The sequence below is a fragment of the Pyrus communis genome, chromosome 13 (assembly GCF_041283825.1).
Source record: "Pyrus communis isolate YQ-2024b chromosome 13, ASM4128382v1, whole genome shotgun sequence".
Classification (NCBI taxonomy): domain Eukaryota; kingdom Viridiplantae; phylum Streptophyta; class Magnoliopsida; order Rosales; family Rosaceae; genus Pyrus; species Pyrus communis.
Genome location: NC_142577.1, coordinates 4174798 through 4201756, shown reverse-complemented (window position 1 = coordinate 4201756; position 26959 = coordinate 4174798). Strand labels below are relative to the sequence as shown.

The window sequence follows — 26959 nt, the reverse complement described above, 5'->3', positions numbered from 1 at the left end:
AATAAAGTTCACGGTTTTTCCCTATATCCATACCATACCCGAATTTTCATATCCAAATCCAATCCATTCGAACAGTTATCCATGGTTATCAGGTTTAACGATTAAAATTGCCATCCCTAATGCTGATGCATGCGCCAAGTTTATTGATAGTGTTGGGAAATTTGTCGTCCGCTTGAACTCTTTTACGAAACTCCTGCCTACTTGAGGAGGTCCTCCTTGCTTGCTACAATACATAAGACTTTGATCCTGGCAGCTGAGTCTATGCGCGTTGATCAAGATGCTATCAAGTGTGCTAAGGAGATCAAAGTGGCATTGACGGTTCAGCTTCGTTCGGCTGCTGAAAAGATCGAGAAGCTCAAATCTGAACTTGCCATTTTGAAAGGGTTTGATATCTCTACCCCTACTTCTATGCAGCTAGAGACCATTCATCAAGAGATTGTCCATTTGAAGGCTAAGCTTAGTGCGACTTAGGCGATGTTAGAAGCTGCAGAGAAAGAAGTTAGTCGTGTTGCACTGGTGGTTAAGGACCTTGAGCATGTCAATTTGGAACTACCATCTGCTTGTTTCGCCAAGGACGAGGAGTTTGTCTTCTTAAATGTTGAAGTTCCTTGTCTCAAGGATGTTGCTAGTAAGATTAAGTCCAAGGAAGTGGATCTGTTATGTCCGCTGTCTGTTAGCGAGAACCTGAAAAAGGAATTGGGTAAGCTGCATGATGCTCACACTGGGCTTGTTGAGAAGAATGTGCGGCTGAAGAATGAGAATGTGGGTCATGAAGTGGCACTTCTTCTTGTCAGGTCGATTTTTACAAGCTTGGCTATGTAGATCATCTTTAGGGCAGGCCGTCGGATTATGAGTTTTCCAAGAAGGACTTCAAGACTTTGTCCATTTCTCCAGTTGATTTGCTTGACTTCTCGTTTGAGGCTACTTTTGGTAGAGTAGTTAAAGGTCAGGCAATCCAAGTAGCGAAGGCTAAGGATGAGTTGATGGAAGCTTTGGCAGCTAAGAGCGATATGGCTACTGAATGTATGGCAGTCGAAAGACCAGTGGTTGCACAGGCTACCAATTAGTAGTCTTTTTGCTTAGACCTAGGAATTTTCTTTTTTTCCTTTTCGTTTTGCTTTATTTGAACTTTGTTGGCCTTCGAGCCGATTTATCAATTTGCTAGAAGTTTAATAAAGAGCTTTCCTTGCTTTGCTTCATCCTTCTATTTCGCCATGTCTTTTGCAAAACTTTACTGTAGGATAAGCAATTGGGTGAGCTGCTTCAATGAAGCAATTGATCCCACGTCGTCACTTAGGTTTTAGTTTCGGCTTTGATGCTCAAGCAGCTTTACCTGCAAAAGGAAAAAAATGCAAGATTTCTAAATTATAAAACCAGCGGCTAAACTTGTAGCCTTCGAAGGAAGCAGGCGAGTTAGCATAGTTGCTATAGTCACGAATCTTAGCATTAGCAGCTTTATGAGCCTTGGCCTTCCCGGGGCATGATGCAATATTTTTAACTTACAGAGCCGACAGCCAGACACTTGCTTCTCATAGAACGTAGAGGAAATCCACGTAGTTGCTATAGTTGTACATTTCGGCTTTAGCGGCTGCACGAACCTTGCCTTCCTAGGGCGTGTTGCGAAATTTTTAACTTATAGAGCTAATGGTCGAACACTTGCTTCTCGTAGAAAGCAAAGGAAATCCGCGTAGTTGCTATAGTCGAGCATTTCGGCTTTAGTTCCTACAAAACTTAAACCGTATACCATTGGATGGAGGTGCTTCTTTTAACAGAAAACACCACATAATCATATTTAGGAGTCATAGACCACATGATCTTTTCAATGATCACGACATCTCCCACTTGCTCTCCGTGGATCCTCATTTTATTGGTAATGGTGAGGGTTTGTGCAAAATACTCATTCAATGATTCACCGACTTTCATGTAGAGTACCTTAAACTCTTTGTGAAAAGCTTGTAGTTGTGCACGCTTAACTCGTGACGTCCCTTGGTACTTTTTCTTCATAAAGTCTCAGATATCTTTTGCAGTGTCTTTCTTTAGAATTGTCTCCAAAATTGAACAATCAATGGCCTGGAACAGATAGTTCTTTGCCTTCAAATCTTTTAACCTTTGATCATCCACTATCTTCTTTTGTGCATCAGTGAGATCCATCCCTTTTGCTGCTGCATGGATCCCAGTCTCCACCAAACTCCAATATTCTTTGGAGCAAGAAATTCTCCATGAGTATGCTCCAGCGATCATAGTGTCTATCAAATCGTGGGATTGCAAGTTGCACAAAGCTATTTTCAGTGACCATGGTGTTGTTGCTTCACAACAAAGCTAGTTGTTAAGCTTTATACTTTCGATCAGGCCCCATGATGGGGCTCTGGCTCTGATACCAGATGTTAGAACAGAGAATGAACACTTGATAAAACTCGTGAAGATACAACAAAACATGTACTGGTAGCTTCCTTTACTCCCACATTTCAGCATATTCGTAACCATTATGCACACCCATCTTTGAAAAATGGTCTAAAAACTCCCACAGCCAGTGGGTTTGTCAATGGGTCAGCTAGCATCAATCTCATGTCGATGTCATCTGTCGACACTTCTCCTTTATCCACATGAAAACACCATCAAAACATGATAAACAAGATGATTAATGTTTTTTTTTCTTTTTTTTTTTGTAATATGTGTCAAATGAAACAATCATCTTTGGTCCTTTATCAAACTCATTGGAGTTTGCCTTAATGCTTCCAATGAAGCCTCGATTTTGTCTTGCAGATAAACTAATTATTCAATGCATAACCATGTCATGAAGTAGAAAATAAAGATGTACTTTAGAGCATTTCCACCGTGTGCTCCAGCCCGAGGGACAGGCGCAGGAACAGGGCCAAAGAGCCCGAGTGATGAAGTCCAGCGTGTGCTGGTGAGCAAGCCCGAGCAGGCCCGAGCGAGAGGCCAGGCAGGAATCGACAGCCCGAGAGCCTGAGGGCTGTGTGACGTGTGGCTGATGTGCGGCATCGGTGCATGCACCGACCTTGCTTCTCCCCGTCCTCCTTCCCCTCATTTGACCTGGATCTACACACCCAAACCCTCAATTCCAATGAAAAACATCAACTAAGCAGAATCAATTTCAAAAAATTAAATTAAAATTTCCAATAAAATTGTGGTCCTAAAACCACCGCATATAGGATCAAATTCGATCGGCAGCAAATAAATCAAACCAGAAATTAAAAAAAAAAAAAAAGAATCATCGGATTGCCGCTGTGTAGAGAGAAGGGAAGTGGAAAAAGGAGGGAAGGGAATGAAAGCAGAGAAGAGGAGAGGAAGACAAAGATTGGGGAAGAAGGAGAAACCGAGGAGGAAGGGAATGAAAGCAGAGAAGAGGAGAGACAATGATGGTGGAATGAGGGAAAAACGTAAATGATGGGAAGAAGGGAAAGAGAGAAAGAAAAGAGAGAGATAGAGAGAGAGAGAGAGAGAGAGAGAGAGAGAGAGAGAGAGAGAGAGGAAGAAGAACTGGTCAAATAAACGTAAATGAGGGGAAAACGGGAAAGAGAGAAAGAAAAGAGAGAGAGAGAGAGAGAGAGAGGAAGAATAACCGGTCAAACAAAAAAAAAGGGAAAGGGTGATGAGATGTTTGATGGATTGGATGAGAAAAAATTAATATTTTATTATCCATTGCCAGAGCTGTTTAAGTGCAACGGTGAAGATGCAAAAGGTGATTACTGTTCATTAAGGGCAATTACTGTTCACTAGGTGGATTAAATAGTGTATTGCCTGGGGGGAGGGTTCCCACACTGGAACTGCTCTTATGTGTCTGCAAACATCTTCATTTTATGATCCTCTTTATCAGTTTCCAACGAAATTCTTTAATGCTTCAAATGAAGCTGACCCTAGCTGCAAGTACTGCTAATAATCATACATACATGAGCACTCTCAAAATGCAACTAAATAAAAGCTTTAGTCTCACAAAATTGTTTCAAGAATCAAACACTCATGAATAAATATGAATGAAAAAACACAACAGTATCACAACTACTCATTCGTGCTTAATATTTCTTTAACATTCATCTAAACATGTACGATGGATAGACAAAACCATACCAAAGACAATCAAATAGTACAAATCAATTAGGCCATAGTCGGACCGATATTTAACATTAGTTCTTAATGCCTTGAAACTCTTTATAAAGACCAACATGTAACCCATCCAATGAAACCATACACATGAGACAAGAAAGATAGACAATGCACATATATCTCATATATACATTGTATATATTCATGCAATGTAATCATATTGTACATCAAAGATCATGATTTAACTCCAAATCTTCAGCAACTAGTTTCAAAAATATTATACATTTCATCAGAGAAGGAACATTTAGCTTTAGTTCACTCTTTCAAACTGATTGTGACAATACAAGAACAACTACCACAATCTTTTAGAGCTCAATATCTATAGAAAAAGTAAATGAGCATGAAGCCTAAAATTTCTTATACTTATTCTCCCACATAGGCAAATCACTCATTAATTTATTATTTCACAAAAACTACGAATGATAGTTGCTTAAAATTTTAAACAACATAGATTAGAAGTCCAAAACTAGACTCCAGGATTTAATCCCAATTACGATAGGATTTACTATAATTGGTTTTACTTTTCTAAACAAACAAACAAGAATTCTTGTGCAATTCAGAGTGTAGATGGGAGAAGAGAATCATCATCCTCATACAAAATATTTAAAAGAAATAGCCTTCAACTCTTTTCACAGGATAAGAAAAGAACAATCGAACCAAAGCTATATAAGAAACGAACGGTCAAACCAAAGGCAGACAGGTTTCAAGGAAACTAAAGCTGGTCATTAAGTTCCCATAACCGAAAAAAGCAACCAACACGGAGATAAATTTAACTTCCAGAGATGGGCAAAGGAAAATGCAATTTATTGAAACAAATTATTCCACCGAGTTCCGGTTCACATACCAATTGAAAATTTTCAAACTAGTTTGACTTAGTATGAAAAGTATGCACAACATCATCCAATAATTACTCGACCAAGAGTCCTGCCTATAAATATGGTTTCACACTTTGACCCACCAATCTCTATATTATTCAAGGCCAATACTGAAGTAAAAGTCAAGTTTTGTTCTACTAAAACAAATATAATGCAGCGGATCTTTCAAAGACTAAATATTGCACACCCACTAGTACCATATGTCATTGGAGTAAAACATAAAGTTGTCTCAGAATTTCATGAAATACCGTACACTCTATCACAGTTTGAACCCTTTATTATATCTTTCTTTGGAAAGATTAGTCTTATGTAATAAACTGTCGGCCACAATGTCGTTTAAGAAACTCCTTGAACAAAATTTCCTAATAATTCCCACTTTGGTGGAAAATTATATAAACATTTGTTCAAGAATGATTTATCATTGTTGTTGCTCCTACAAAAACTATTAGCTTCACTAACCTTTGAGCTGAGTTATCTTTATCTTCATGCCTTTCAACCTGCGTCTGAGGAACTTTACACACATGAATAGTGATCAATATTCAAGACTACAAATCCAGGATCAATTTAAGAGAACAACTTTATAAAGGGCATGATAATTCATTTAAGGAGACAATAGACTAGCAGTATCTGAAGAAATTCAAAGTACATAAATGCATGTTCGTGTCACACCTTTGGGCAAGAAACACAAACTACCATTTATTGTTTGTGTATTCGTGTTTTCCGTTCGACCAAAACTAATACAGAAAAGACAAAACCAAACTTTAAGGCAATCAATCAGAAAAATTAAAACAAATTATGGAATAATTATCATATTGTAGCATTTATAATGAGCTTAGTAGCATAAGCTTATAACCCAAGTAGGAGAATCTTAAGACATCACCCTGACTACATTCAGGGACGATGCCTTCATATTAGTTGTGCCAATCCTGACTAGGGCCATCTAGACCATCCAGACTAGTTGATGCTTAGACACTTGAAAGAATGAGTGTTACTTAGACACTTGAAAGGACAAACCAAGCCATTTCTAGAACCTCTACTACAAATAATTGATAACTATCCTTACAGAGAGCCATATGAATTATTAATTACCCCATGTATAAAAAATAGACTTTCCAAACCAATGGAACATAAGGGCTTGCATTGTATAACTGCATACCACCCAAACAATATTAGGAAGTTACTCGAGTCAGACCAGTGAAATCTTGCTCCTTGTGTCCATGTAACATGAAATTCAAATAAAGTAAGCATGCAAAGAGTTATCACAGGGGGCATTAAACTGATAAGAGAAACCTAATATTTCCGCTCACTCCAACTAAAGTCCCAATTATCACATGTGATGGCACATATTTGGTATTAGTTTGTAAACTCAAGTACCAACAACCTGGAGACCAAGAACGGGAGATGGAGCTAGTACGGGAGCAGGTGTGGTGTGATCTGGTGCGCTTGGGTGTGCGTGACCTCTGGACCCATCAAGAAGAGCCCTTGTCTTTCCTATCGAATAAAACTTTGGCTGAGGAAGCCATGAAAATCTGAAACAGCCATTAATGACTGTTAATGCATGTTTATATCACACCTTTGAGAAAGAGATATAAACTACCATTATCCTTAATTGTACAGCCATCACTACAGGATCTTATCATGCAATTATATCATGTCTTTGGACAAGAAAGTAGCCTGATCAATATGATGCCATACGCTGATTGAAAACACCAAACAACTTATACATTCTCCTCTTTGGAAAAGAATGTGAACATTTTATGGGTTTTGAACCACAATGCATGTAAATAGGAAATTGGTAATTCCTTTTGAGAAAACCTTCATCTTTCTGAAGAAGCAACGATTAGGACAAATAAACAAAAACCCAATATGTTAAGCAATAAGAAAGCAAGTAACTTGAGCAACAAGCTGTTGTACAATCCCAGCGGACCTTTTTCTCGCGTGATCTCTCCCAATGTCCGGAATGATGGGTTGACCCAGACGACAACGACTCACTGTGCAGTTGCAACCCTGTCTTCATTACGTCTACCAGAAATGTCGTCTCCACCACCATGGCGAAGAACGAGGTCAACAATATCTTCCTGAAGCTCTGCAATCTTCGCTTGGTTTCATCGTCAACAAGAGTTGAAGCCTTAGAAATGGAATCACTCCATGCATCCTTTCCCAGACCAAAATTTCCATAAAATCCCACTTTGGTGAAGATTTAATAAACATTTGTCCAATAGTTAAAATAGCATGATTATCTGTTCCTTCAACCAAGCATCAACAAAACCAAGACACCATCCAACAGACAGAGAGAGTGAGAATTTCAGATTAGGCAAAATGCTTGAACCACCCATGCACGATGGAATTTGAAGCTCCAATTCAAAAGATCCAAAAAAGCCAACTCCACCAACAACCACAAACACAGAGAGGAGAAATACATATTAATGGAAGAATTATAGTGCCCACGATAAAAATAAACTGCAGCAATCACCATGCAAATTTTATACATTCTTAAAGCACTAGGATTTCTTATTAATTCATCGGACCTAGGGCTTGCTAACATGGCTCTCATACCAAATGTTGGAAAAACCTTAGTTATTAGTACGCATACTAGGTCAGGATTTGAAATTAGATAAGAAAGACTTACCTAGTGCAGCCATGGTTACTGTTTACACACTAAAGAATTCTTCTACTCAATCAAGACCTTATGCTCCAATGGTGATAGAACCCTAATTGCAGAACGTATTTCTCTGTGAGCAGGGAACTCTTGCACTTATTGAAGTAATGACAGCCAACTCCCATCTATCGTCGAGGTTGGTTATTTTCCCATTGCTTCCAATCCCGATCGTGGAGAGGTGGTTGTGAGTAGTGTTTCCTTTCAAATGCACTATGAAAGTATACCCCTAAATTATATGATGTAGCTTTCCACGTATCCAAACCCTTATTAATTTGTATTACCAACATATTATTTCTCCTTTATCTTTAACTAGTTGAGTCCACATAGGATTTTTACAGTGCCCTTATCGGTAAAAGCAAGTTCGCGTAGGAATTATTCAAAACCAACGGCCAATTTATTATCCATGGCCATAGCATGACCTGACAGAGTAGCGGCGATGGTTGATTCCAACGAGGTAAAATGAGCATCGATGGAGGATTCTAGAGCAGTGAAACGAGCATTCGTGGCAATTTTGAAATAGGTGTTTGAGGAGCATGGCATACAAGAGGGAGACCAGGATTGAAATGGATGATGCCAATGTTAGGATCCAATTCTTGAGTCCTTACTCAACCTGCAAGTAATAACCAACAATGGAGGAAGAGGAAGAGAGAAGAAGGAGCTGAGCTCCAGTTTGTTTTTGTAAAATTATATTTAATTCAAATGATCATTGTGTCTCTCACACCAAAGGTGTGCACATATATTCCCCTTACATCACTTGCCAGTTGGCAGCAAAACCCCATTTACTAGTTATTCTCTTAATAAAAGTCTCACTTAAAACTAACTAATTCCTGATTATGATTAACTTAATCACAGATCATAACAGGAATTCTTCCCACGCTTAACTAAAATTATCTAAATGGGTCTATAAACTTATCTAAACACGATTTAGAATGAAATGGGAGGGATTCAACCTTGAATCCGTCAAGATTGCATAGGTCGAACTCGCCAGATTCTGGAAAACAAAACCGAGCATGAATAGGGTTAAAACCCTCGATTTTAATGCAAAACCCCACCAAGAATTAAATATACCTTACCCTCAATTAGTTTAGCTCATTTTTTGGACTGGAAACACTTCGAACTCACCGGAATTCGATTGGACCTCTTTGTCGGAAACTGGAAACGAAGACCACAGAATACACACAGGTTAGAAACCTCAGATTTCAGCTCAAAATTCACATACAAAGCAAGAGAAAGATACTTGGGTTCCTTTTGGATTAATCTTTGTTCTAATTGGGCTCAAACTCAATGAGTTTTCACTTGGAGTTCACCGGTAAAACTGCATCGAGAGGAGCAACTTAAGTTCTCATTCTTCCTTGGCTCGATTCCCACATGCAACTTAAGTTCTCATGTTAAGCATTTCACATTTTTAGGGAAAAAATACATTATTTTAAGGTATGGATTGTAACAATAAGGGACTCTAATATGATTCAGGAGTCTTTGCCCAAAACATATGAATGAGATTTAGGAAGTACGCTCCAAATCATGTTCTGTAAAATTATATAGAGAAGTATCACATTGGATAGTAGACATGAAACAAACTATTACTAACACAATGTGGTCAAGAGTACTAAGTTAGAGAAGGATCATATTGGATTGTAGTTGTAACTGGATAGGTTCTTCAATCACTTCTACTTAGCTTGGATAACCATGATATACTGCTAGGTATCATTCATGGTTGGTGAAAGCCCTGAAGATCACTAATCTTCAACAAAGGGAGACTTAAAAGTTATTCTCAATTTGAAATTGCTTGCTAAGAGTTACAATCGCCCATTGCCCTATTAATTGGAACCTAATGGATTGTACACCGAGTAAGGATGAATGTGAAGAAATATCAATGACATGGATAAGCAATTAAATAGTTTAACTGAGCATAATCAAAATTAATTAATTAGTTAATTAATCATATGAAAAGTTTCGTATTGGGCTTTAAGTTGGTTTCGTGGCCCAAACTAGGATTTGGTCCAAAAGGCCCATTGAGTTTTAAGTTACATGACAACTAAACAAAATGGGAATTAGCCCAAACAATGTCAAAACTGGCCATGCTAGAGAAAGTGTGGGACAGTGTGATGATGGACTTATTAAGTTTCTTATTTACTTGGAATGAGGTATAAGAACAAACTTATAACTTTAACCTCATTGGGGTTTCTTTGAGGCAAAAGAGAAACATGTCATTTCTCTTTCTTCTCAGAAGGCCACCCATCTAGGGTGAATAGCTAATGATCTCTCATCCTGTAGATTGTTCCATCTTCACTTCACACCTCATCTTTTGTGTGGAGACTTAGAGGCTTGCAACCTGGCAAGCTTTGGAGATCATTTCCTCAAATCTTCAAGAAGCAAAGGAGAAGCAAAGAAGTAAACATTCAAAGAAAGAATATCATAAACACAAGAAAGCATTCTAGAAGCTTGGAGCGAACTTAAAGACCCTTCACTTGAGTGATAACCTTGTGAACACAACGATGAGCTTCAAGGGTATGAAAACTCAAACTCTCCTCTTTAATTTGTAAAGCGTTTTGGTTCACCAACACTAGGCTTTCAATTTCATAGGTATGGAATTGTTTTGAGTGCGTTCCTACTTTAAGAGCTAATATGTACCCGTGTGCTCAACTATTCTTACTTGGATAAAATATTTCCTTGAGGAGGATGCCAACTCCATCCAAGCTGGTTTTCCAGACTTTGAAGCCTGAGGACAAGCTCCTTTTTGACGAAGGCGGCATGTTACGCACTTAGCTATTTAGGCCACAGGTCCATATTGTAATTTTCTTTTGTTTAGAATTTGGTATCTGAATATTTGTGAGCAGACGTCACTAAGCAATTCGATGTATAAAACCCATCCTCCCTTTTGGAGCGGCTTATGGAATGAAATTAGTATATTTATTTCTTTGTTTCTAGTAACAATTAGTTAATAGCATAATTAAAGTTACAAGTAAACACCATTTAGTGTTATAATCTAATGACATTCATCTTCACTTATAAGTAGGAACTCTTAAGGTTCGACTACCCATAGCGTAAATATAAAGGTAATACCTTACATTAATATCATCGTGTTACATCTCTTTTTATTAAAGATGAATAGTACGAATCTAATCCTGATTCAAAAGTAATGGAAATTTCTTCTAGGGCCATTGCAAAAGATAGGGTAGAAACTAGCCTTATTTTTTTCTTCTTGACACGATCTCTGATGCCCACGCTTTTCCCAGATCAGTCTGAAACTTCCCTGCAGTAAGTTTGAGCATTTCTAAGGCTATGTTCAAAATCACAGAACATAAAATGATCATCCACCTAATGCAATCACACGGGAAAATATAAGCTCGTACTCCAAAGGCTTTATTCTCTCCTTTGAAGCACGAATTTTTCATGATCAGACAAATGCATGTGGCACTTAATTTTCTGTAATGATTTCCAGAAATTTGAGGAAAGCAATGGAAAAGGAAACGACTTGCATACTGATGAAACTAATTACAAAAGCCAGACGTACTTACCAGCAGTTGACTGAAAAAACTCTTCTAAATCCTTCCCTTGTTCTGCGCAAATCCAAAATAACGCTCAGTCCAATTTTTATTTTCAGAATACGAAGAATATTGTAGTCAGATATGGGGTTAGTTTATAAGCGCGCATGATAGACAAAAGTCATTTTCTTTTGCGTTGTTGTAGATGAAATGACTAGGCCCCTTACATCTGTGTTTGAAGTTAAAAGCCAATTGATACCATAATTCAGAAATGATACAATGGATAGAGAAAAGCCTCACCCTTTTCATATTCCAAGGCTTGAAGTATCATCTCCACCTGCATGGAAAACAAAATTACAACATACAATCTAGTGAACACGTCGACCATTAATAAGAAAAATTTGAAACTGAATACCAAAGGTGGTAAATCAATCACTACACTCAACCTTTTCTGCCCACTGCTATTATCAGAGTCGGACAAAACTTATCTAGATGCCTTCCCACAATTGCCATCATAATTCCTCTAAACAGACTTAGAAATCTTAAAAACTCAACTATACTCATCACTTCTTGAAGATTCAATCAATTCTAACAAAACGTATAAACGCTGTTGCAATATGGAAGTAATTATCCCTCCTTGTGCATACTACTACATAAATCTCTTTCAAACCATGTGAACATAGATTACCAGCTGACCAACTATACATAACTTTTGCCGTAATAAGACCGGAAACCAATTGAAGCTAGAATCGAAATTCACAAATTCAGTTCAACAATCTACATACCTTATCGAGGTCCTTAACAATTTTAGCTTCTGGCGAGGAGTTCCCCTCATACTCCATCCACAGTTCACCTACTTCTTTAGCTGAAATATGATAAGTGTGTAAACCAACCAAAATAAGATTAGTATTTACCAAATTCAGGTATAAGAATAACAAAAGCACAATCCTGGAATGAACTAGCTTATCACCTATTGAGCCTCCACCGAGTAATTTGCACATGCGGTCTAACGCCTCTTGCTCTCTTCTACTCTTCTCCGCCTTTGGAATCCCATCCGAGGGGGTTATGTCCCCAACAATGGCTACCCGAGAAATTGCAAAGAACCAAAAAACTTACAGCCTTAATAGCAACAATAAATCACAAGTAGAAAACGTTTTCCAAATATTCATGAATATTTCAGGAATTTTCATTTCCATTATTGAACATTAAAATGAAAATTTACAGAGTTTAATTATGTAATATTCACCTTCAGCAATATCATGAACAATTGCGATTTTAATACACCTGAAATTAAGTTCAAAAAAAAAACAAAAGAAAAAGATCTTAGAAAACACTGGGAATAAATCCCATAAATAAAACAGGAAGAAATTTACAGAGTTTACTTGTCTCGATCGACACCGGGGATATCAGAAGCAATCAGAGCCATTAATCCCATCCGGTACATATGGTCAGCTATCGACTCTGGATCCTTCACATCTCTCTTCACCCATCCAGCTCTTTTCGTCGTCTAATTCACAACCAACAACAACACAAACTCATTCGAAACCAAACAATCCAAAACCCATTCCCACAACAAAACACAACTACGAACTGTTCACAAATTCGATTACCTTGAGGCGGTGGCAGAGCGAGAGAAAATCAATGGCAGAGGAAGCTGGCGTCGACGAAGAAGAAGAAGAAGACGAAGGGGAGGTGGTCGGTTCGTGGCCTGCATTGGAAACGGGACGGTCGGTGGCGTCACCGCGGGTGGCGGATGGCGGGGACGACGAAGCGTCGGTGGCCATACGATGAGGAACTCTAGAAGTCGGAGTGGGCGACGAAGAAAACTTGAATAGTGTTCCTCGAAGGGGGCCGGAAGCAAGAGAGGAGGGTGCTGGGAGGAGCGATTTAGAGAACAACAGTCGGCTCATTTTGATTAATTTTGTTTTCGATTTTTTCTTTTCTTTTTTTTGTCACACAATTTTCGGTCAAATTTTGTTGGGTCTTCCTAGAGATTCGGTATATGCTGACGGTCGTGATTCAGTTTTGGACCACCAGCAGCTTTGGATTATCGTATCTTGGCTAGGGAAACCATCTAAATTAATCTTTTTAGAGTCTGAGAAATTTTTTATTATATTATGCATTTCATTTTTTTTCCTTGTTTAATTAAGTCTAGCGTGATTAATCGTTAAATTGGTGTTAAAACAATTCATGTGGGATCGACCTTGTATTTGCATATATTACTACAATTGATTCGTGCGCTTACAAGTTTAATTTTGCTTAAATTAATCTATTATTTAGGTTAGTTTAAATATGCATCATAAAGCATGCATAAAGTAAAGAACAAATGGATTGGCAATCCAAAACCAGGTTATCCCATCTTAATTAATTATAATATGAGAGTACTTGGCAATGCAAACATACACGTATAAAGCTCGCTAGCTAGAAAACAGTCTCATTATTTTCTTCATGTGGGGAGGGAGAAGGGATAGGGGCCTCAACTTTTGCAACCAAAGCACATATATTCCAGATGTCCACGCTTCTCAAAAGAAGCATGATCTCATTCGCTTTGAAGGCTGCAGGGTGGTTATTTATTATATTAGCTACCAAACCAACGTGGCAGCGAAGTCCTAACCCCACAAGATTCCGGCAGAAATGGTCACTGATAGGGCTAGTTTGGTTCCAAAAGATATCAGTGAAAATTGCTTCCCCACAATCCCCTGTTAGTGGAACAGCACATGCTTCCGAGAAGTTAGACTGATCAGAGTCCCGACCGGGCAGTGGCTCCGGTGGAAATTCCTTGACGATTATCGGGGCTTCTTCCGAAGCCAAATCAGGATCATAATTAGACTCGTAATAAGGTGGTGAGATGTCTCTAGATGCAAGTACAGCCGCCGGTGAAAGCAAGCGTAATAAGAAGGTGGTAATAACCACGAGCAGGATGCTGCTGATATAACTTGACATGAAACTGGAATAAATTGTTGACTGCAGAACTATAGTACTGTGGTTGGAACTTGGAATGGCATAGGGTAGATGGTAAGAAAGCTTTTTGGAATGGCATAGTACTTAGTAAAACCGTTTTGCATTCAATTTTGTTTGACCATTTTAATACCTAGCCAGCCTATTCTTAAATATTTATTTCCTTACTAATTAATAAGAGATGCATAAATAGATTTACCCTAATGGATATGCTTCTTTAGAATAATGCTATGTCCACTTCATTATCCTATTTTTCCGCTTACCTTATATTTTCACCTCAACTAAAACTAAAAAGAGAACAAAGTTATTTTCACACTCACCATTATTCTTAAAATAGCCTTAGCAATCCAATATTGTTTTTGAATCCACCAACTATTCCCTTCATTAAATTCAATGTTGAAGAATTTATTGGTAAGTTGATCGTTTCTCAATTTCCCAACCTTTTAAATCTGCGAACTAGGCCTTCGAGCATCTAATTAAAACAAACAATAACCAAATACAATTAATCTTTTGCTCTATGAAGACCTACTTTAGTAAGTTTTTTTTTATGGTTTATTAAACTCTTACCCTCCGTCTCCTTCATCAATTTTGTCGATCAAATAAAAAAACCCATTTGAAGAGTACCTAAACTGGTATTCCTCCTACTGTAGTATGTCGACAAACCCCAAGTTTTAATTTGTTCTTTTCCCACTATTTGCGTCTATACCAGGAATCATTTTTTAAGTTCAAAGAAATGCATAATATCTTTGCAAAATCGAACTTCTCTTCAATATTAGATGTGATATGGGTTGCAAATACCGACGGGAAGCAACAACTTAAATCTTGGATCTTTAGCTTGGTTTTGATTTGGGTTGTGAGGAGCGACGCTGTGCTTGAGACTTGCTGAGAGAGAGACGGGGCTGCCTACATCACTTCAATTCCCAAACAGAAAAACTTTCCTTACATTTTGCTTATGTAAGATTCGAACCTAAATTAGAATCAAACTCATTAAGTGATGTAGCCACTTAATAAACTTGTCATTAAAACTTTCATTAAAAAATGGGTAGGATAATAAGACAATGTGATGGGCATAGTAACACTCTTTTTCGATTTGATACAACGATATATTTGACCTAAAAAGTGAGAAATTAAATTAGAATCAAACTCATCATTAATAAGATTTGAACCTAAAACCTCACTGACAAATGAAAATGAGTAATACTTGACCTTGTATTAAGTGGCATACAAACGAATATGTTCAACATATGGGTTTGAAGTCGATAATGAAAAATATTTTGCAAACATAATGATTAAAAATGAGTTTGAAGCCATGATAGAGAGATTTTTCAGAGTGACCAGCACACGAGATGGTACACCACATGTCACTATACAAATGGTGGGATATGTGTGTTAAAAAGTTAACAATCTAAAAATTAAAATTTTTCATCATTTATATAAAAACGCGTGGTGTATCACTCGAATTTTTGTCACAATCAAAAATTTCTCGCCATAATTTACCAATGCATGGCAAACATAATAATTAAAAATCAAGAATCTATGGAAGAAGAAGAAGAAACAAAAAAAAAAAAAAAAAAAAAAAAAAAAAATGGAGACACAACACAACATTCAGCCTTACAAGTACAACTCGGAAATACTAAGCCCACAAAAAAATGGAAGGGAAACTGTTGAGAGCTTTGGGTACCCCGATTTTTACCAACATGGCAAGATTTGGTAATCATGTATGTTTGTGTTTGGGCCTAAAATCTGGGATTTGGGCCGAGAAGAAATAAATCAAGAAGGAGGCCTACGACTCTCGGTTCAATGGTAATTATCCCATCCCATTAGCAATCTCAACCCAAAAAAGGAACTTTAGTGTTGCAACCAAGCCTTAATGGATTTAGGAGTGTTAAGGGGCCATAATTTGATTCGGCCCAATCCTCAAAGTTAGGACTCTTGAAAGTTTGGACAGATCATTTACAAAGTTGACTTTCTGGAGATGCCCACCCTTTCAGCCGCGCCTAAATAGGATGTCATCTTCTTCTCCATTATCTTTCAAAACCCGACCTACTATGGCTTCAGAGATTTGCAACTTGACAACAAGAGTGTCATTAAAGGGAAAGTAGATAGTTTCTAGTTTGGAGATCGCGGGGATCTTGGGTTGATTTTGTAACAACCCATCCCGATATTTATTTGTAGATTTTTGGAATGAGGGTATTTTGGTAATTTCACCTTGTGGGCTAGATATTTTTTAGATGGGATTACTTTTGGTCTTAATGTGTGTGCCCAGTGGGGCCCACTTGTTTTGGATTGTCTCCCCTCAGCCCAACCTTTCCTCCTTTCTGTTTGTCTCATTCCTATTCCTCTCCTTCTCGAACCTCACTCTCTCCATCTTTCTCCTTCGCTGTGTCCCTTTGCCCCAAGCACCACACTCACACACACATACACCTATTCCCTCCGACGACAACACCACCAACATTACCCTCACTATTTGCTCTCTCTCTCTCTCCTCCCCTTCTCTGTGAAGCACAAAGACACCCATCAATGGAACTTAGCACACACCCCCCTCCCCCGACAAGGTTCCACGCTTCCCGACCACGACTGGATCTTAAAATGGTATGTTTCTCTTCCCCTCCCTTGTAGCTTCATTTCCATGGTTTAATCGTCGAGTATAATGTAGAATTGAGGTCGATTGGAGCTTGGGAAGCTCTGGCTCCCTCTTACTTCGCGAATTCAGCCTGAAAACCGGATCAACCAAACCCATGGTACTCGGTCCAAGCCTTTGGGCCATGTAAGCCTGGCCCAAACCCAAATGGCCCTAGCCCAATAACCAAGCTCAACCCAGAACCTGGATCCAGCCTAACCTAATCGGATCCCAGACCCCTGGCCAGCACGTGGGACTGAGCATGGGTGTCTGCCTTGGTCGGCGCGTGGAGCACAAGTGCCTCCACCGGAGGTACTATGCTCCGCCGCCGTCCACGGCAGCGTCAGCAACTTTTCCGACCAACTTTCTAGTGACCCAAATTGGCGCATGGGGGGTATCGGAACTGCGATTAAGATAGATATATATATATATATATATATTTGAAATATTATGTTAATGTTTTTATGTACTTACTTAGTGGTTATTCATATGATCTGCCTACGGGTGAATGTCCTGCTTACAGGCGAATGATACTTTTATATTGGCTTCAGTCAGCTACTGTAGGAGCCTACGGGCGATTGATATTTATATTGGCTTTGGCCAGACGTAGGTTGGTGGCTTTGGCTGGGAGATGTAGTGCCTTCAGGCGAATGAAGATATATGTTTATATATATATATATATGCCTTGTGCTACCACTACTAAGCAACCTATATACGATATATGTTTTATGAAAGGTTTTATGGCATGCTAGGATTTTCAGAAAAACTTATTACTTATTATGCTATACAAGTTTTCTAAACCTAAGGGTTAGTACGTTAAAGATTAACGGTTTTAGTATTACTTATATATCAATTTGGTCTGCTCATGTTTTGTTTTGTGTCCCCTCACGACTTAGATTCGAGGCGTACAATCCCAACATCAAGGCACACTTGCATCGACATCTTTGAGTCCTCTAGGTGTAGGACCCATCCTTTTGTTCATTCAATTTCATATTATTCCCTTTTAGTATTTGAGTTTAGTTGTATGCTCTAAACACTTTCCATAATTGCATATTCATTATAATTAAATTTACAAGTTTTATTTACGTCGGTTAATTGTTTTTAGTTCTCATGCATCCTAATATGGCTTCGTCAATTTCGAGTGTCGCCTAGCACGTCCTTACCTTGGTGTTTGGAGAATATCAGGGTTGGGCGTGTCAAATTTCCTTTTTGTGTAATATTTTCCCTTTTGTGTCTTTTGGAAGCATTCCTGCCTCCCTCCTATGTGATTGACGTTGGGGAACAATTTCCCTCCCGGATACCGGATAGGGGGTAGACCTTGGGTCTTCTGTGACTTTGATTTCCCATGGCATACCTTTGGAATGAGTTCTTGCACCAGCCTGCCTGGATTTGGACCCGTCATCTTAAGGGGGCACTTAAGCATTGGAGTTTGCGAAACGGATGATGGTGTCTTCAATAGTTCTCATCATTTCCTCTAGTTTGGTGAGTCTTGCATGTTCCTTGGCTCATAGATTATTCCGAAGATCCTTCACTAATGTGCGTATCTTGAGTACGACACCCCAGACCTGATCCATAAAATTGGCATCTTCTTTGTTCAAGTCTGTGGCTTGACCATAATGTAATTTTAAGGTCAACATTTTGACATTTCTTGTGGAACCAAGTGTTAAAACTACAAAGTTCATGACCAAACTGTTGGATTTATTCAACATAAATCAACCATAAATGGTCTACTATATGGAATAGGAATGTATAAGTTGGAGATCAATTAAATTGCAATTTGATTTCCTTATATCAACCCTACATTAAGTGTCTTACATTATAAGTAGGTTTTGATTGAATCCTTAATAATATATGATTATGATATTTTAATTGAGAGCCAAGAAAGGAGAATTTTAGTTTTCCCTTATGGACAAAATCTAAGACTTTTTGGCTAATATATATATATATATATAAACGCCGGTCCCTACTAACCCTAGACACGACAACTAAGGCTTCCCATAGAGCATTGTCATAAAGCTAGGAGTTTGTAGAAGAGTTGGTCTTCTTTTCAATCACGGCAAACTCATCAGGATTGGTGTTCTTCTAGTCATGTAGAAGTGCTTCATATCAGTTCTTTATAATCGTGTGTGTGTATTGTGTTTTGATCACATAAACAGTATGGATAACACAAACAATGTGATCGAGAGTAATGACATAATGAAAGAGAATTACATTGAATAGTAAACATGAATAAACTATCAACCAAACAATGTGATCAAGAGTAGTGACATAATGAAAGAGAATTACATTGAATAGTAAACATGAATAAACTATCAACCAAACAATGTGATCAAGGGTATTGATATACAGAAGGATCGTATTTCATTGTAATCCCAAACTGAATAGATTCTCTACTTCTTTTACTAAGCTTGGGTAGCCATGATATATTGTTAGATGTCACCCATGGTTTGTGAAAGCCTTGAAGATTAGCAATCACTAATCTTCCATAAAGAGAGAATTGAAAGTTAGTTTCAATTCACAATCGCTTAAAAGAGTTCCATCAGCCATTGCCTCGCAAACTAGAACCTAATTATTGCACACCATGTAAGGTAATGATTAAAGGATATAACGGAGTTGAGTAAGAATAATTAAGTGGTTCAATTGTTTATGGCGAGCATTAATTAGTAAGAGATGCATAAACAGATTTACCCTAATGAATACCTTTTTTTTTCAAGTGATGCCATGTTCACTTTTTCTTCTAATTAAAACAAACAAATAAAACCAAATACAATTATAATCTTTTGCTCTATGAAGACCAACTTTAGTAAGCTTTTTTTTTTTGTTTTGTTTTTTTTTTTTTTATGGTTTATAATTAAACTCTTATCTCTCTGTCTTCTTCGTCAATTTGGTCAATTAAATAAATAAATAAATAATCCATTTGAAGGGTACCTAAGCTGGTGTTCCTCCTACTAGTCTGTCGACAAATCCAAAGTTTTAATTGTTCCACTTTTTTCATTATTTATGTTTATACCAAGAATCGTTTCTTAAATTCAAAAAATTGCATACTATCTTTGCAAAATCGAATTTCTCTTCAATATTAGATGTGATATGGGTTGCAAATACCGAAGGGAAGCAACAACTTAAATCTTGGATCTTTCGCTTGGTTTTGAGTTGGGTTGTGAGGAACGACGGTGCGCTGGAGAGAGGCTGAGGGAGAATCGGGGTTGCCTACACTTCAATTCCCAAACAAAAACACTTTCTTTACATTTTTCTTATGTCCTTCTATGTAATTTTGCAATAAAATAAATTTGTCACTAAAACTTAGGAAAACTAATGAAAATGGCTTGAAAACTTTGAGTTTTAACGATAAGGACAAAATAAAAGGTAAAGTGAATAGAACCAGGATTGACTTTTTAGTGTAAAAATGTGGTTTTTCGTTAAAGTAAGCAGAACTGGGAGTTTTTAGTTAAAGTTCCCTTAAAACTTTGATTAAAAAGTCGGTGGGATAATAAGACAATGGGTTGGGCATTGTAGCACTCTTTTTCGATTTGATACAGTGATACATTTGACTTGAAAAGTGAGAAATTAAATTAGAATCGAACTCATTATTAACAAGATTCGAACATAAAACTTCACTTACAAACGAAAAAAAGTAACATACAAATGAATATGTTAAACATATGGGTTTGAAGTCGATATTGAAAAATATTTTGTAAACATAATGATTGAAAATCGAGAATCTACCCAAAAAAAACATTGAGACACAACACAACATTCAGCCTTACAAGTACCAACTCGGAAATACTAAGCCCACTCAATAATGGAAGGGAAACTGTTGAGAGTTATCATAGAATGGGTACCCCGATTTTTACCAACATGGCAAGAATTGGTAATCATGTATGTTCGTGGTTGGGGCTAAAAGCTGAGATTTGGGGCCGAGAAGAAATAAATCAAGGAGAGCTACTACTCTTGGTTCAATGTTAATTATTCCATCCAATTGGCAATCTCAACCCAAAAAAGGAACTTTAGTGTTGCGACCGAGTCTTAATGGATTTAGGAGTGAGTTTTTTTTTTTTTTTTTTTCTTTTTTTGTCAAAGATTTAGGAGTGTTAATGGACCACATTATGATTCGGCCCAATCCTGATAAGTTAGGACTGTTGAAAGTTTGGACATTAGATTTTTATTTTTCTTCTAAAGTTGACTTTATTGAGGATGTCCATCCTTTCAGCTGCGCCTTTAAATAGGATGTTACCTTTTGATCCATTATCTATCGATCACAACTTGGCCTACCATGGCATCAGAGATTTGCAACTTGACAACAAAAGCACCATTAAAGGGAAAGTGGGTAGTTTCTAGTTTGGAGATCGTGGGAATCTTGGGTTGATTTCCTTCTCACATCACCTTTCTTCCCTTTCGTGTCTTTTGGAAGTATTCATGCCTCCCTCCTATGCGATTGATGCCGGGCAACAATCTCCCTCCTGGATACCGGATCAAGGGTAGACCTTGGGTCTTCTGTGATTTCCCATGGCGTTACTTTGGATTGAGTTCTTGCGCTAGCCTACCTAGATTTTGACCCATCATCTTTTGGAGAGCTTGAGCGGTGGAGTTTTCAAAATAGGTGATGGTGTCTTCGATAGTTCTCATCCTTTCGTCTAGTTTGGTGACTCTTGTCCGTTCCTTGGCTCTTAGATCATTCCGGAGATCCTTCATCAATGTGCGTATCTTCAGTACACCATCCCATACGTGATCCATAACGGGCATGTGGCTTGACCATAATGTAATTTTAAGGTCAACATTTTAGTATGTCATGTGGGACCAAGTTTTAAAACTAGTTCATGACCAAACAATGTGATTGAGAGTATTGACATAAAGAAAGATAATCATATTGAATAGTAAACATGAATAAACTATCAACCAAACAATGTGATTGAGAGTATTGATATACAGAAGGATCATGTTGCAATGTAATCCCAAACTAAATATATTCTTTACCTCTTCTACTTAACTTGGGTAGCCATGATATAGTATTATATGTCACTCATGGTTTGTGAAAGCTTGAAGATTAGCAATCACTATTCTTCCCTAAAGAGAGAATTGAAAGTTAGTTTCAATTCACAATCAATTAGAAGAGTTCTATCAGCCACTGTCTTGCAAACTAGAACCTAATGGATCGCACACCATGTAAGGTAATGATTGAAGGGTATAACGGAGTTGAGTAAGAATAATTAAATGGTTCAATTGTTTATGGCTATAATTAATTAATGGGTAAATTACACTTTACCACCTCAAGTTTGTGGTTTATTGCAACCTCATACAACATCTTCAAAACATTTCACTTTCATACCTTACCTACTATTTTATTTAAATATAATATATCCGTTACATTTTCCATCCATTCGTCTATCAAGAGTTGATGTGGCTGCCAAATTTGTGCCATGTGGCAAAAAAATATTTTTTTATTCATTTAAAATATTATAATAATTTAGCCTATTTATCTTAAAAAAATTAAAAAAATTAAAAAAAAATAAAAATAAAAAACCTATCTTCTTCCCCAAGCCCTTCCTCTTCCCTACAACCTAAATACCCCATCCCACCCCACCCCACCCCCACCCCCACCCCCACCCCACCCTTTTCCCCCTCCCCAACCTTCATCTCTTGGCCTTAGAGGACTAGGGCACGAACTGGTTGGGCCGGGAAAGGGCCTGGCTGGTCACATCGAGGTCTTTGAGGTTCATCGTCGGCTACTCTGTGGTTTCAGTTTGTTTCGGTGAGTGGTGGTGGAGAGCAGAGCTATGAGAGTGGGGGTTTTCATGCGCGGAATCGAGGGCGGTTGGGATGTGGTTGCCATTGTTGTTGTCGCTGTCGTTGTTGATGTGGTTGCCGATGCTGGTGGAATCGAGGGCGGTTGCAATTTTGGGGTGATGAATGATGTTGTTTTTGGGAGGGAGGAGGAACTCGATGGAGTCGGAGGAGGAGATCTCTTCGGTGAGGTAGTCAAGGGGGGGTTTGCGGTCGGATATGTATATTCCCATCTTTACCTAGCATGAGGCCTTTTGGGAGCTCACTGGCTTAGGGTTCCATCGGAACTCCGAAGTTAAGTGAGTTCGGGCGAGAGCATTCCCAGGATGGGTAACCCACTGGGAAGTTCTCGTGTGAGTTCCCAGAAACAAAACCGTGAATGCGTGGTTGGGGCCCAAAGCGGATAATATCATGCTACAGTGGAGTCGAGCCCGCGATGTGTTAAGGGCCCATGCCAGGATGTGACAGACAGAGAGGGAGAAGTTGTGGTTTTGGTGGTGAAGGGAGGGGATGAAGGTCGTAAAGGTGAAGAGGGAGAAGGGGGGTTGCGAGGGAGGTGAAGATAGTGGAGGAGAGAGAGGTGGGTCGGGGTGGGGGGGGGGAAGATGGGTTCTAGATTGGTGTTTTTTTTACTATTATTATTTTTTAAATTGATTATTTAAATGAATAAAAAAATATTTTTTGCCGTATGGCACAAATTTGGCAGCTATGTGGCGCAAATGTGGTAGCCATGTCAACTCTTAATGGATCAATGGATGGAAAATGTAACAGAGGTACTATATTGAAATAAATTAATAGGTGAGGTATGAAAGTGAATTTTTATGAAGATGTTGTATGAGGTTGCTATAGACCTCAAACCTGAGGTGGTAAAGTGTAATTTACCCTTAGTTAATCTATGCTATCAATTGGTACACACTATGCGTGTGCAATCAAAAGTATAGAACAAGATGTGGCAGTACTATATATGCTACTCAACCTAACCACCAAAAACCAATAAAATTACAATTACACATAACTTATTGATTGCAGATAAAAATAGAATGGACATAATACATACACACTCCAAATTTGAAGAAATTAGAAGTTACAGAGTACACATGAGTTTGGCTATAACTTTACTAATTTCATAATTTTGGTACCACTTCCGAGCAATGGTTGAATTTTGAACATTACTAAAGATGAGAGAAGGCCTACAACAAAGAGTGAAAAGAACATTAGAGCCAACAAATCAAAGCTAATGTGAATACACAATCTCAAAATAGTCTCTTATTCCTTAAAGAGATTAATAAAAGGAAAGGAATTCAATTGCACATAGAAGAATAAAAGGAAAGGAATTCAATAGCACATAGAAGACACAACCTTATATAGAATGAAAAACCAAGCCCTTCAAACTCTAGATTGTCTTTCAATGACACCTTTGCTTATAAGGACCTTAGTTGTCTGCATAGAAACTCCTATTGACAAAGCTACGTAAAGTTGGCCTTGGTTGAACACATGATTAGGGAGGTAGACACTCACATATGGAATTGTTTGGCCTTGAGATTTGTTTATGGTCAGCACAAAACTTAATCTAATAGGAAATTGTCGACGTATAAAAGAGAACGGAAGCTTTATATTTTCCGAAGGCTTCAATGGAATGTGTGGCAAGAAGACTCTTATGCCTTTAAAATGCCTAGTTAAAATTTCAACATCAATGAAATTCAGAAAGAATCGCTGACATATCAACCTTGTTCCATTGCATAACCCACTTTTTGGATCAATATTTCTAAGAAGCGTGATTGGCAACTAACTTCAATGTCAACTTATTAGTAGGTAAGCCACCTGGAGTCATAGAATTCAAAAATTCTTGTTGATATAAGTTTTGAGGGTCTACTCTATCAAAGGAGTAGTAAATGTGTTGTTCCTCGGGAAATGAGTTTAACACCTCTTTAGCCCTTTCAACCATATAAGAAATGAACCTCTTTAGCCCTTTCAACCATATAAGAAATGAAGCATTCTCCTCTAAACTTGGAAATACAAAACCAATAAGCTGACTAATTGATTCATCACCATGCCAAGGAATCATCAATGAATCTAGGATTCTAATCATATCATCTTCTACAAATGGCTCATTTTCATCACCAACATGAAGTATGAATTATGCAAAATCAGGGTCTTATTGAGCCCTCATATTATGTTTATGGTGGATAACTTGAACTACATTCCATAATGAGGACTTTATAATGCATGCATCTATCGTTTGTGCTTTGGTTCCATGAGGCACAACAGGAAGAACTTGACAAAAGTCTGTTTCAAGAATCATCACTTTGCCACCAATTTATGTTTCCATGCTTGCTATATCTTGTAGGGTTCTATCTAAGGCCTCAAATGCTTTTCTATGAGTCATAGTGGCTTCATCCCATATAAGAACAACCGCATGCCTTAAAAGTTCTGCCAAATTTGATTACTTGCTTATAGAGCAAGTGTTGGTGGACAATAAGTCGATAGGAATCTTAAAGTGTTAATATGTTGTTCTTCCTCAGGGTAAAATAGTTGTTGTAATACCATATGTGGCTATTGCAATAGCTATGAGACCATCACTCCTTAGTGGAGCAAGAATTATACGATGAAGGTAAGACTTTCCAGTCCCACCGGGGCCATTTACAAAGAAAACTGCTAATTGATTGTATGTAACAACTCTCATGATTGTGTTGAATGCAGTGCGTTGATCAATGTTTAATGTTTGAATTGATTGCAAATCTTCTGGCAGAACTTGAACTATGAGCTCATCTTGTATGTTTGTTAGAGTTGCTAGGCTCTTTATGGACATATCAATTTGTGGAAAATCATAATCAAGAATTCTTTTACCATACTGTTGTAACAATGCATTCAAATCTTGCAACAAAAGATTGATGATAACGCTATTATTTGAGCTGCTGGATGTTGGGTAGTCTTGCCCCATATTTGAATGAAATTCCTCCCATAAATTGCGGACACCAACAAGTTCCCAATACACCAATATTGTGAGAAATAACCTACGCAAAGCTGATGGCATGCGAGTTGTTGCAGCTTCTAAGAGGCATTGGTGAATGCTATTGTCATCCTTAAGTAGACCCTTCCTTTCAGGCGCTTGTTTAAAAGTTTTAAATGCAACTCCATCAACTGTTAAAAAATGATCGAATAACATGGGACCTTTGACATGATTTAATAGAATACATAAGTAAAATGGACATACTATATAAATTCGTCCAAAAACTATTTGTTGTGAAACCTTTCTTTGGCATTTTTTTCAAGTGGCAACCCATCTATAATGTTCAGGGAATTCTCTATATAACCATTGTCTTGCCAGTACAATTCATACTAAAAAATTTGGTAAGCATGGTCTTTGAGTTGATTGTGTCAGACAGAATTTCCATAATTGAGATGTGATTGTAATATCAGATTGATTCCAATTTGGAAGATGAACTTCCATAATTGAGATGTCGAAACCCACAAGCGACACTGCCTGAATCCGCAGATAACAAGGAGAACGCGGTGGTGTTGGAAACACCCAAGCCAGTGTAAACACCGGAACTCTACACACGATCTCACCAAGAAACAGGGTTGACGATCATACCAAGAAAGAGCCAGGAAGAGGTAATCCTTCGGGGTTTGAGGAAATGGGTAAATCGGGGTTAAAATTTGGGAGAAACCACAGTAGAAGCAGGGTAAAAAGAAGGAAGAAAGAAAAAAGAAGACACGGCAACCGACCTTAATCGAAGTTAGGGTCGGTGCCACCAAAAATTGTAAGTTTGAAAGTCTCACAACTAGAGAAATACTCTCATGGCACGTTTATGTAACCATAATGAAAATAGGAGGAATTGAACCGAGGAGGAGTTGGAATGAGGAGAAGTCAGAATTATATTCTTGTTGAAGCTGTTTACTTAAATGTTCTGGAATCGGAATAGAAATGACACTAATTCTATAAAGGTGTTTACTAATTCAGTTGAATTGGAATATAAACCAGTATGATTACTAAAATGCCCTTGTCCCAAATCAAATATTTTATATACTTTTTTTTTAAAAAAAATTTGATATAATATATAACAGTAAGAAAAAAGTTAAATTGCTTTTTTATTTCGTAGACACACTAAAATGCTTTTGTTTATTTATTTTTATAAATTAAGTATTTACTTTAATATTAAATTCTCTCTCAAATTGTAGTTTCTTCACTTTGGCATATGCATGGAGTTGTGCATAATGGGAATGAGGGCATAATAGGAAGAAAAAATGCATTCCTGATTCCCTCACCCTCATGGAATTCAAATACCTCATTTATCCATGGAATCCCTGTGACAGCCCATCCCAAATTATTTTATCGATGATGTGAAATGATGATTTTGCCCTTGGACGTTAGTTGGTGTTGTGCGTGGTCCAGCTGAGTCAAATTATTTTATCGATGACGTGAAATATCATGGAGTTCCTGTTAGTATTGTCTCGG

General features: G+C 37.8%; 1 protein-coding gene across 1 annotated transcript; it reads right to left on the bottom strand.

Annotated features, from left to right (window-relative positions):
• Window positions 1-10631: 10631 nt before the first annotated feature.
• On the bottom strand, window positions 10632-13136 carry LOC137737838 (Metal-dependent phosphohydrolase). The gene is made up of 8 exons (XM_068477407.2): window positions 12755-13136; window positions 12527-12651; window positions 12391-12428; window positions 12115-12225; window positions 11930-12009; window positions 11445-11481; window positions 11178-11219; window positions 10632-10912 (listed from the first exon to the last, which is right to left on the bottom strand). Exons 1-8 carry the CDS (start codon window positions 13052-13054, stop codon window positions 10848-10850), a joined length of 798 nt encoding a protein of 265 aa, XP_068333508.2. The 5' UTR covers window positions 13055-13136; the 3' UTR covers window positions 10632-10847.
• Between the last annotated feature and the right edge of the window lie 13823 nt (window positions 13137-26959).

Excerpts from the sequence above, each read along its gene's own strand:
- LOC137737838 (XM_068477407.2), bottom strand. The coding sequence starts at position 13,054 with ATGAGCCGACTGTTGTTCTCTAAATCGCTCCTCCCAGCACCCTCCTCT. Across the intron at positions 12,429-12,526 it reads CCCGGTGTCGATCGAGACAA|GTGTATTAAAATCGCAATTG; the intron begins GTAAACTCTGTA and ends ACTTAATTTCAG. Across the intron at positions 12,010-12,114 it reads ACTCGGTGGAGGCTCAATAG|CTAAAGAAGTAGGTGAACTG; the intron begins GTGATAAGCTAG and ends ATCATATTTCAG.